The following is an 11,535-nucleotide window of genomic DNA, read 5'->3' as shown; positions in this document are numbered from 1 at the left end:
GAAACTAGAAACCATTGAAAATGATATATCATAGATGTATGAAATACCTAAATACCTACAAAAAGTTATTGCTCTTAAATTGAGTTTACAGGATATTTATTTGAATTACGATAAATAACAAAGGCTAACCATATATTATAGTAACCATAGATTTTACTTTTCAGATTATAATGGGAGGATCTGGACTCCGATGATTTAAGTTGAATCTTTCATGTGGAACAGTTAACGTTAAATTATTGACTAAATTTCATTAAAACTTATTGATTTTACATGCGATATAAAGTATTATATATTATTATTATGGTTCATATACGTCATTTGAATCTAACTTGTATTTTATTTATTTATTTTCAATAGTTTAGAACAATTATTATTATTTCTTGGCAGATGTAATCAGTCTTACAAGTTAAATTATTTTGTAACTACAAAAATACATTTGTACCAAACTAAATGGAAACAGTTGCATACATAATAAAGAATGAATACTTATATTACTTATAATACCTATAATTGTAACATATGAGTATCTACTTCAATTCAATGATAATTGTGAATCTCAAGCCATGACGAACTTTGAAATATTAATTACCGGCTTACATTGATATAGCTTAATAATCTTTTAAATATAGTTATTGGTGTTACTTTATTCTAAATTTCATAAAATGTAAACATTTCATGAAAACATTTCGCGATTCCTCTTATGTCGAATGTCTTACATATAACCAATCTGATTATTTTCCGTAGGCACATTATGTACAATATCTTCCAATAATAATTTGATATAACTCTCTTTCCAGACACCGTGACAGTCCGAAGAGATGTGCCGCCCGTGGCCGGGTTTCGATATAACTTTTATTTGTACAATTATTATAAGATAATTAAAAATAATTGATGGTTTCGAAACGGCAATTATTTATAAAATGTTTTATCATTGATTTCAGACCGTCGTGTACTCGTATCACTTGTAATATGTAACATCCATTAAAGCCTATACTATCTTTTGACCACCGTACTCTCTAAGTTAATGACCATCTCTATTATTTTGCCAGTACTGTCGAGTTATCGTGAAGTACTTCGGTAACAAATGCAGGTCCCATATATTTAAGACCTCATTGCCCAATATGATATTAATTTTTTTTTTTTTTTAATTAAGACTTCGACAACTGAGGTCATTAGTCTGCTTTTTGGGGGGGAGGATGTGATTGGTTTGGACACGCGTATGTATGGCAAGAATTAAAAACCCGGATGGTGGTCACCCGTCCCGGGAATTAGTGACACCGGTCGGCGTGCTAACACCAAGCCACGATATTAATCATTAATAATGAGATCGGCGCTATTCAGTCGTATATAAAACTTGGTGGTAGAAAATTGAAGGGGTACTGTTTTTAATATCTTTGATAATCGATTTATATATTATGTCATATCATGTATCAATTGCATTGTACGTGTTAACACTTGTACAGTGTACATAGGTATATTGTACAACACAATCGATGTAAGTAACCATCATAAGTCATAATAGTTATATAAACCGCTATATCTTAATGATTTCAATAATAGATGATCGTATTCTGTATAGGTAGGTGGATATAACGTAAACTGCAGGTTTCGGTCACTCTGACGGAGTCGGTACACACGAACAAAATTAAAAGCGTATCAAATCGATTGGTAATTAATTAAGTTTTTTGACGTATGCGTACACTTATACATAAACATTACAATACATTAATACACATTATAATATGTAATACAAACGACCGGACGTAAACGTGACAAATCTTCGGTCGTAGAATCGTCGGCAGCGATCGTTGGTTTTTAATCAATTAAATAAACCGCGTGTTGGAGAGTGTATTTTGTGTGCCGGTACTTAGCGGTATTAAGGCGCCGCCACCGCCGCCGACGTTAACAGATTCCATTTCGACGGTTATCCGTGGCCATAAGTCATAGTCTGTACAATCGTAATCGTATAATGTATAAAACACAATATCAATGTGTCAAAACGTTGTCGTCTGCGACCGTAATAAACCGCGCGTGCTGCAGTGGTATAACGCGGTAACCTACTATCATATACAGATCGATACCATACTGTTCCTCCATATCACCGCGTTCCGTGTATAGGCCCGTGTAATGATGTACATTTTCATGAACATTTTTTTAGGTGAACATTTTCAAAAAATTGAAAATTTTGAAAAATATAAAATTTATCATATTAATTTCGTATCAAATAAATCTTTTGATATTATATTATAGTTATAGAACATATAACCTTCATAATTATATTAAAACTATGTACTTTTATTATCATTTACCCGTTTAATATTATTTTTGTATTATTCTATTGAACATATTAATGTAGTAAATACAAAATACAAATCATTAAATATAATATATAGTATAAATCTATATCAATATATATAATATTTTTATCTCGGTAATAAATGTGCATATTTATCTTTTATTAAAAATTTGTATTTTTACTTCAGTATACCTCAAAAATTAATTAAGTTAAGAAAAATACATTAAAACTAAAAGTTTCAAAGAAAGTTGAAAACTTTCAGAAAATTTCAATGGAAAAAAGGTGGACAAGTGGGTGTTGCTCTGCTGTACAATAGGTTACAAGTGTGTCACTGTAATGGATGGTGTTAAATTTAAATTCAATGATATAATATCATTGTATAAGAAAACGATGCTGAGCGAAAACAGTCAGTCAGCCTATGATATTTAAAATATTTTAAAATCTACTGCTGTATTTAATTTGATTACTATTTGTATATACTTGTTTCCTTTTGTTTGTTTGTTTTTTTAATTTGTTATATACTTATATATGTTTATAATTATTATCTAAGACTGTATTACTCTCTATCTCTAACACAAGCTTTTAGCTTAAAAGAGATAGATAATCATGAATAATTTGTATAATCAAATTTTTGTAAGTTATGAAGATTTCAAATAAAAAAAAAAAAAAAAAATGATATTACTAAGTATATTTGAAATGATTTTTGTGAAAAAAGTAATTTATACATAACCTTTTTACGTGGAACCTTGTTTTAAATTTTCAACCCTTATAGCTATAAAAGTTGAACATTTTATGAATATTTAACTACAAAATAATTATTAAATTTAAATTTAATAAATTTTGTCGAAATTTGAACTTTAAATTCTTATAAAATTGTGCCTATGTATTTTTGATATTTTTCAACTGCTATTGTAACAATATTTCAGGAGCCTTGAATTAAATTTTCACGCTTTTTTACACAACAAATAAAATTTTATTGTTATTTATAGAAAAAAAAAACTAAAAAAATTGAAAACGTTTTCAAGTACTGACAATGTCCCCCCCCCCCCAAAAAAAAAGTACCAACTAGATTCACTTTCCTAGTTTCCTATCAAAAAATATACTGTTGAGGAGAATCTAATCATTTTTACTGTCCTAAAAGGCAATGACAGACACAAAAAAAAAGTTAAAAATTAAACACACATCATTGTAAAATAAATACATTAATCGCTCCGCTCAGAATCTAAAAAAATTATTCAATTCAAAATTTTCAACCTTACATCTCTAGGCTTGCGACAAGAATTTTCTCGTCGTATTCACCAAATGAGATGACATTATAATATTGTAGTAAATTGTAATACGGGTAAAACGATTTCGTCAGTCACCATCTGGCGTAGTGGCGTCTGACCACCACTCGGTGGAGTTGTAGTCGAACACTTTCAACCGTTTGGTATATTATGGTTAACCCTTTGACCACAGGGTTTGCACGGAAAACGGCGACAGTGCAATAATTGCAACCCACCTTTTCTGTAAATTATTACGTTCTACGTACGCGTGCATGCGTTCACATGACGTATGTATACCCACTCTACACAATATAATATTATACAATAATTATTTTACGAAATTCGAACTATTATTATTATTATTATTATTATATAATAGTAGGTACACGCCACAATATTATAACGCGTCATATCATAAATAATTTAATCGTCTCGACTTGTAGTGTTCCAATTACAAACGTATGTATAAATGGAATATTGCCTGCTGCATTGTGTACGTGTGTCAACATTAATTTGTATCACCTAGGTAGTATATATTATTATTACGATTGGATTGTATCGTATAGGTACAACATTTAATGCAAATATGACGTGTATATAATTATTATTATTACCTATAAAACAAGAAGAGCTGCAGCAGTACGATATTCCACCGTTGTGCGACCAATTGGATTATGTTATATTATTATTATTATTACGACTAACTCAATTTAAACACTCGAATTACGAAAAACTCGATATTTTATAATTTTATGTATCCGACGTACTTATATACATGTTAATATACTTTGAACAAAATTCAAACGTACATATAATATGCAAAACATTAACGATAATTCGACCCCGTTTTGTTCTCTAATAATACTTGTACACGTAATCGTATATAAGTCATCATACATTATGAACGTATGAATTTCGACATTATAAAAGTATAATAAGTGTATGCGAAACCGTGATAGTCGACTATTACTGCAGTTGTACCTATACGTTTGATAAAACATTAAAAATATTAAAAATATAAATGCACATATTTAGTGTAATACGCGTTTCGTATTTAAATGTTTTAAAAAGGGTTTTTATTGTAATATTAATAATAAAATTCGTCAAAGAACAATTAAAACACATTTGGATTCAATATGTTTTTTTCTTATAAATTTAAAATTATACAGTAGTCATCTATATAGCATTAGTATGTTTTTTTCGTGTGCTAGCATGGGAATTTACATACGCGTAGGTAATCCATATTTTCACGTAAATGAATTAGACGTTTTTATTGGTAAAATCTGAATGACTCCTCTAAATAGTGACTATAAAAAATTGAACGATAACATTAATATTTTTTACAGCTGCTTACCAGTTATGATTACAGTCATACAAAAATAAAGTCACTTTTTCAAATTTCATAATTCAAATATAAATGTTGAATATTTGTCCTATATTGAATATTAAAATATTAATATGTTGATGTTACAGAATCCTTTAATAGTTTTGAAACTATTCAATGCTCAATTGGTAAATCAGAATTATTTAATTTAGAGAAATTATTCGATTTTGATCATTATTTCAATAAAAATATATTTGGATTACGTTGTGACATAAGGCCCAGGCCTTAGTTTCGCCTATGATGATAAAAATATTGCATTATTGAAATCGTTTTCGTCACAGCAGCTAGTGTGATTATCCGATTGTTATTAGTGTTTCTTTGTGGCCATTGTTGTATTCGTAACATAAATTATATAAGCAATCCAATTTATAGGTTTTTCTTAATGCAATATATATTTTGTGTTAACGTTATTGAACAAATTCATTTTTTGTGATAAAAATTTGTATCAGGTGGATTACAACAGCAATATATATTATAAAAATGGAAAAAGATTAAACTTGATTATTATTTGGCTATTGAATGATAAGCAGATTGCATGGGTTATACTATCATTATTAATTATATGTAATAAAAAACTGTTTTTGTATTATCCCGTGGGCATATATTTAAACACTCATTTAGATACTATATAACATATACAAATATAATATCATTATAAAATTATGAGAAAAATAATTATATCGGTTTTTGATAAAAATAGACTTGTCTAAAAAATATAATTTTACTAGGATCATATTTTAAATAATAGTCAACGATAAATCATTTAAATGTTTCATGGATAGTATTAAATTTTTGGAACCTGTGTTAAATGAATTATTTTAATTTTATTATAATCATAGGTATACAGTGAAACTTCCTTATTGTAACAACGAACTTATATTTAACAACATTTTCTGTTTAACGAAATATTCCTGAAAACGAAACCAAATTAGAACCACGTGTATTTAATAATTTATTTAATGCAATTCTCTATAGTACGATACTTTTTTGTTCCCCACGAGACATCGTAGTGTGGAAGTTTCACAGTATACATATAGGTACTATAGTTGATTGATCCAAAGTTAAATATTGGCTTATGGAGATTTATTTCAATAACAAAAAATATTTTTCTGAGTTTGCGTCGGTTTTATTAAATTTTACTATGTTCTCGAAAATAAAATTTTAATTAAATGTAAAGTGATATTTACAGTAAGTACCTACTAAATTCTGATAATTTATTGATTATCAACATAAAAATTAAAAAGTAGGAAGATTAATAGCGTGTACTTAATGAAGATACTACAGAAAACTTTATGTTTGTTGTATATATTATTACGTTCGAAATGTGATCACACTTCGTGCAAGGGGAAAAAAACGATCAAATTAAAAATGAGATTGGATTTTAGAAAACGTGCCAATAACTTTTCACGGGACAATTCTTTTTTTTTTTTTTTATTAGATAAAAATAGATATTTACAATCTGTAATATTTATATAAACAATAAGTAAATTTGATACCAAAAAAAAAAAAACTTGATGGTACATAACATGAATGGCGTGAGGAGGGAGGCCCACCACACTGGATACCCTCTAACTTGGGGTCGGAACAATTCAAAAGTTGTTTTTAATTTTATAAAATCTTGTCTTTGAACATGACAATGTAACTTAATTTTTAACTTTTATGTAGTTAATAAATTAATAAAGTTTTTATTTAAACTTAATAAAATAAATTGTATTACGAACAGTGACTGTTCATCATATTTAAAAACAACCAGCCACAATAAAAATGAGACATTATAATGGAATTATGTCCTCGCGATAATTGTAATACCTCACTGATTTATTTACACATACAAAAAGGTATTTTTCACATGTTTTTTTTTATTGCGTTTTATATACATTTGACACACAGGGATAAATTAATTTCATTCTACAAAGCTTTACAAAGCTTTAGGCGTCACAGTTGACCTAACATAAGGTATATCATATGTTATTTTATATTTTGAAACGTTCTGAAATTAATGGTTATTTCTGTATTAGTCGTATTCGTAAAACACTTTATTGTAAATTTATTAATTTGGTTTTACAATATAATACATAATATAATAATATGTCAGTATGTTACAGTTGCTTGTTTTTTCATGTTAGATAGTTTTTTTTTTAAACTAGATATCTACATAATATTGTTTTTGAAATTTAAGTACGTTTTTAGACAATTCACGGATTACAGTCAATGACAAGTATTTTAAAAACGTTGTACAGTTGTTTTTCTTAAGTAGATGTTCTCTAAGTATTTTGTAACGTAATAATATACCGTTATAATTGATTGTCTTGTATATTTGTGCTTTAATTTAATTTTTCGTTTTGATGATGGTTGACTAAATTTTCATAATTTAGCAAAAGAATCGTTAAAAATTAGGATTTTATTCAAGTAATGTAATTACTCATATGACTATGCGAATCAATGTTTTATTTCAAATAGCTAATAAGTGTGCTATTGATTGTAGTAGCTGAGCTACGATTTTTAAAACTGTGTAGAGTGGAGGAATTGACATTAATATACATTAACAGGTAGAAAATAATGTACTAGGCCAAAAGATTTTTTAAATTTAAGGTATCAGAAGTTGAAACCAAATTGATGATTTTGTTTCTTTTATCGCAGATCATCGAATTAAATGAACACCGAACATTCGTTCATATTGTACTCGTATATACAATACAGAGTCGTTCATATCTACCTAATACATAAAAGATTTAAAATGAAAAAGTTTCTTTTTGTTGTCTACAATTAATATGTTTTAACCATTTATTATTTTCCTTAATTTCTTAAGTTAGGTATTCGTTCTGTAGTATTTGAACAATTACAATATCGAGTTATATTATAACTACTAAATTATCTAATACAATCACTTTTTATTTTATTTAATTTTGTGATTAAACTGAAATTATTTCGGTCGAAATATTTTTTCCTCGTGATTATTCTATAAATGTTTTACTTCTGCTGCTGCAGTATGACGAGACTGCAATTGTTGTTTGTTTTAGACTCAGCTCAAGCAAAATTATATAGAAAGTCATGGAGAAGAACAAATCTGGAAAACTTGAAACGAGTCGCGGTGAAAGGGTGCGTGTTGACGCGTTTTGGATTCGTGCCATTACACACAAACGCCTCGGCGTTAATGGCGTTTTAACGAATTAACACGAATCATCTAAAAGACGGTATTTCGATATGATTTTTATCCCATTGAACTGATCTGCAGGACTATTGTGTGTAGTGTGTTCGTTTACGAGAAAATAATAGCATATTATTTTTATAATACTGTAATGCCGATTCAGAAGTACCTCCTACACACTAACCTATCTATCTATCGTATCGCTTTGATATATTGTGTGATGAAGCTTTTGAGATATAATAATAATAATAATACAGATAAAATATTGGCTATCCGCTTGGCTGAAAATTTGCTCAGAAACGTTAACGTTTGATACTAAAATTGCCGCAAGTCGAGGAGTTCGTAGATATAAAAATGGCTTTTGAAACGTTAACGTTTGATACTAAAATTGCCGCAAGTCGAGGAGTTCGTAGATCAAAAAATGGCCGTTGGCTGTTGTAGGTATAGATATGACTATATAAGTAGGTACGTTTAAAAAAGAGAGAAAGTTTGGCTTTTTAACAATTTAAATTTAAATAATATAATAACGGTCGTCGAATTACCTGATTTATGAGAGGCGAGCATATAATATTATTACGTTGGACGAAATTGCATTATGATATTGTCTTACCTGTGAACAGAAAATAAAATACAAAATATTATAACATTATAGTAAATCTAGGGTGGTTATATTAAAACGCAATGGATAGTATTTGGATAAATACTATCCAGTTCAATTTCAGTTTAACGTATTTTCGATTGAGGGGTACTAATGTTTTTTATCAGACGTCTCTATAATAATATATTATGACGTTATTAATTATTATCATAAATCGACAAAAACGGGTCCTATATAGAAAAGAAATTAACAGCGTGTTATTTATACATTTTTTTTATGCCGTTTCATTGTGATTACAATAATATGTTTATCGTAATATTGTATGCAAGACAAATTATAGTGCCCACACGCATTATGTTATTATTCCACGGCCCTTTACGTCGTTTAAGAAAGTCTGTTTCTCCTTCTCTCGCTGCTTAGTTTCCCGCATTCCTATACAGCCACGTCGACCGGCCGTTTCCCTTCCAGCGCGAGTTTTCCACTGAACGGAAAACCCAACCGCGTCCACAGTCGTACATTTTCACGTTTAGTTTGGTCACGTTAACTGCGGTCACAAGTTCGGACATGTTTCATACGGTGGAAGACGCCAACCATAATATCTACTGTCTGTCGTGAAACCCGGCACAAATGGGCGTCAAGTATTTTTACTCGGTAAGAATGGATTTTCCATCACCTTTTCGTTTATTTATTTATTTTTTTTTTTACCATTTGCGCGCGTGTCGTTTGAAAGCCGAAATCATTCGGAAAGGCGAATCCCGCGAAGTCATATCGGAAAAATCATCTCGAGTTTTATACTTTTTAGCGCTTTCGCGAAACATCTTCGAAATACATTTTTGCGCGCATACGACTTTGGTTTTTCTGTTTGCTATTTTTTTTCTATATATATATATTTATTATTTATATATATAAGTGTATAAAATTCCTAGCACAATGTGACAACGAACAACCGACCGAACAGAATGAAAATAGAAAAATACTCTCGTTTTCTGCGATTGGAAAAAAAAAAAAAAATCTCATGCTATAGAAACTATCCCAACGTTTTTAACAATGGGGATGTTGTCTAGCTGTAACTCGTTTGTGTGTTTTGTTTTTACGTCCCGTCCGGACAATGCGCACACAGACATTTGTCGCATTCATCGCATTCTTCGCCGTTCGTGGGTTACTACAATATATTTTGACGTTACATTGTTTGACGTATTTTTGAAAATGCCTTCGGATAAATTATTTGGAATAATTTACATGGCATTTCCTCTTTTGCACGAACTTTATTATTATATTATATTGTTATTATTGCGTGTACGTATTTTCAACGATTTGTATCAACTTACAATCTCCTCGGAGTGGTAAAAAATAATAGTAAAAAAAAAGAAAACATGTTTTCGTTCTTTTCTTTTTGCTAATCTAATCTGGCAGATGTTTTGTTAAATCTCCAAGATGGAACGACGAACTCGAACGGATATGAGCTATGGTACCATAGGGAAATACTCTTTTTTTTTTTTTAAAAAAAACTGTTGCCAAATTTGCCTTGTCGTGTTTTGTTGCCGAAGTAATTAAATATATTAAAAACAAAATATAATATTGCAGTCTTCTCAGCATTTTCGTAATACAACTGCGATAATGTGGGGGGGGGGATGAACGATAACTACTGTAGTTCCCATTAAAAACGCCTTATTATGTATCATAATTTTTCATTTATCTATTATTGTTGATAAAAAGTCATGTAGTGTAATATTTGATAATTTCTGTCCGGCGAAATGAAGAAAGTTCGGCCAGAATAATTGACAGATACAAACATAATATAATATACCTATAGTCATATAGATCGATATTCTTAAGCCTTAATCAATGATGGTCAAATATATTTCGACGTGATTGCTTTAAACGCGGTGGTAAATATGGCGATGTAGGTGACTTCGGCGTTATAATAATAACAATTATTTTACCAAATGATTTCCCGGATAAGTGGTAGATTTTCGTCGCACGTTAAAAGGCGCGTAATTCATTATAATATAAAAACAGTCGTAGATATCCATCATATTGCAACCGTGGTATTTTTACGCACAGTGGCAAGTTAACCAAGTTAGGAAAACGGGACGGGTTACCAATGACCACGACTCGTAGTGGCCGTGGTATAATCATAATATATATTAGGTATGTTGCGTTTTAGATGACATCGACGACATATTCTTTCAGTGCACACGTGACGTATAAATCAATACATTATATTAATGACATACTGTAACATCACTCTTTTTTGACAGCTGTCCGTGGTCGCTTGTTTTACGGTGGTGTGCGTCAGATGTGATTTGTCGTCGTCGTCGGTCGAAGAGGAAACGGCGGCCGCGTCTTATGAAGAAACGAAAAGGTCGCTGTACAACGATGACAGTGCTCTGGAGGCGACGCACGTAGACGGTGGCTCCACCGACCGGCAGCTAAAGCGGTTCATAGTGCCAGTCAGCACTTCGGACCTGGGACTCGAGACTTCCAGCTCCAGACCATACTTCGTGCACCAACACATGCAACACTACAAACACCCCCGAAACCAGCAGCAGCAACACCACCAACACCACCAACACCAACACCCGCAGCACCAACAGCAGCTGCAACATAATCAGCAACAACAACTGCCACAGCAGCAGCAGCAGCAATCTCCGCAGTCGCAGCCACAGCACCATTCGCATCAGTACCACCACCAAGGTCGGGGACAAGCGGCTGTCGATCATTTCGGGTTCGGGCCTTCGTCTCCGGGAAGCACTGGCGGGGGTGGAGGCGGTGGTTATACAGATCAGTCAGACAACTTCTACCAGTCATTGGGTGGTGGTGGTGGTGGTGGTGGTGGTGGTG

The 11,535-nt window shown here is 30.9% G+C and overlaps 2 protein-coding genes across 3 annotated transcripts in view; one reads left to right on the top strand and one right to left on the bottom strand.

Moving 5' to 3' along the window:
- Positions 1-11,535, bottom strand: part of LOC100161295 (somatostatin receptor type 5) — a 280,182-nt gene that overhangs the window by 201,031 nt on the left and 67,616 nt on the right. The gene's annotated exons all lie outside the window — the stretch shown is intronic.
- The window catches only part of LOC100570637 (box A-binding factor-like), a 2,718-nt gene continuing 122 nt past the window's right edge, over positions 8,940-11,535 (top strand). The window contains exons 1-2 of the mRNA XM_029486181.1: positions 8,940-9,342; positions 10,953-11,532. Coding sequence (XP_029342041.1) covers positions 9,319-9,342; positions 10,953-11,532 — 604 coding nt within the window. The 5' untranslated portion in view covers positions 8,940-9,318. The remainder of the gene's footprint in view (positions 9,343-10,952; positions 11,533-11,535) is intronic.

Source organism: Acyrthosiphon pisum, chromosome A1 (assembly GCF_005508785.2).
Source record: "Acyrthosiphon pisum isolate AL4f chromosome A1, pea_aphid_22Mar2018_4r6ur, whole genome shotgun sequence".
Taxonomy (NCBI): Eukaryota; Metazoa; Arthropoda; class Insecta; order Hemiptera; family Aphididae; genus Acyrthosiphon; species Acyrthosiphon pisum.
The sequence above is the reverse complement of the archived record's forward strand: the minus strand, read 5'-3'. Positions and strand labels throughout refer to the sequence as shown.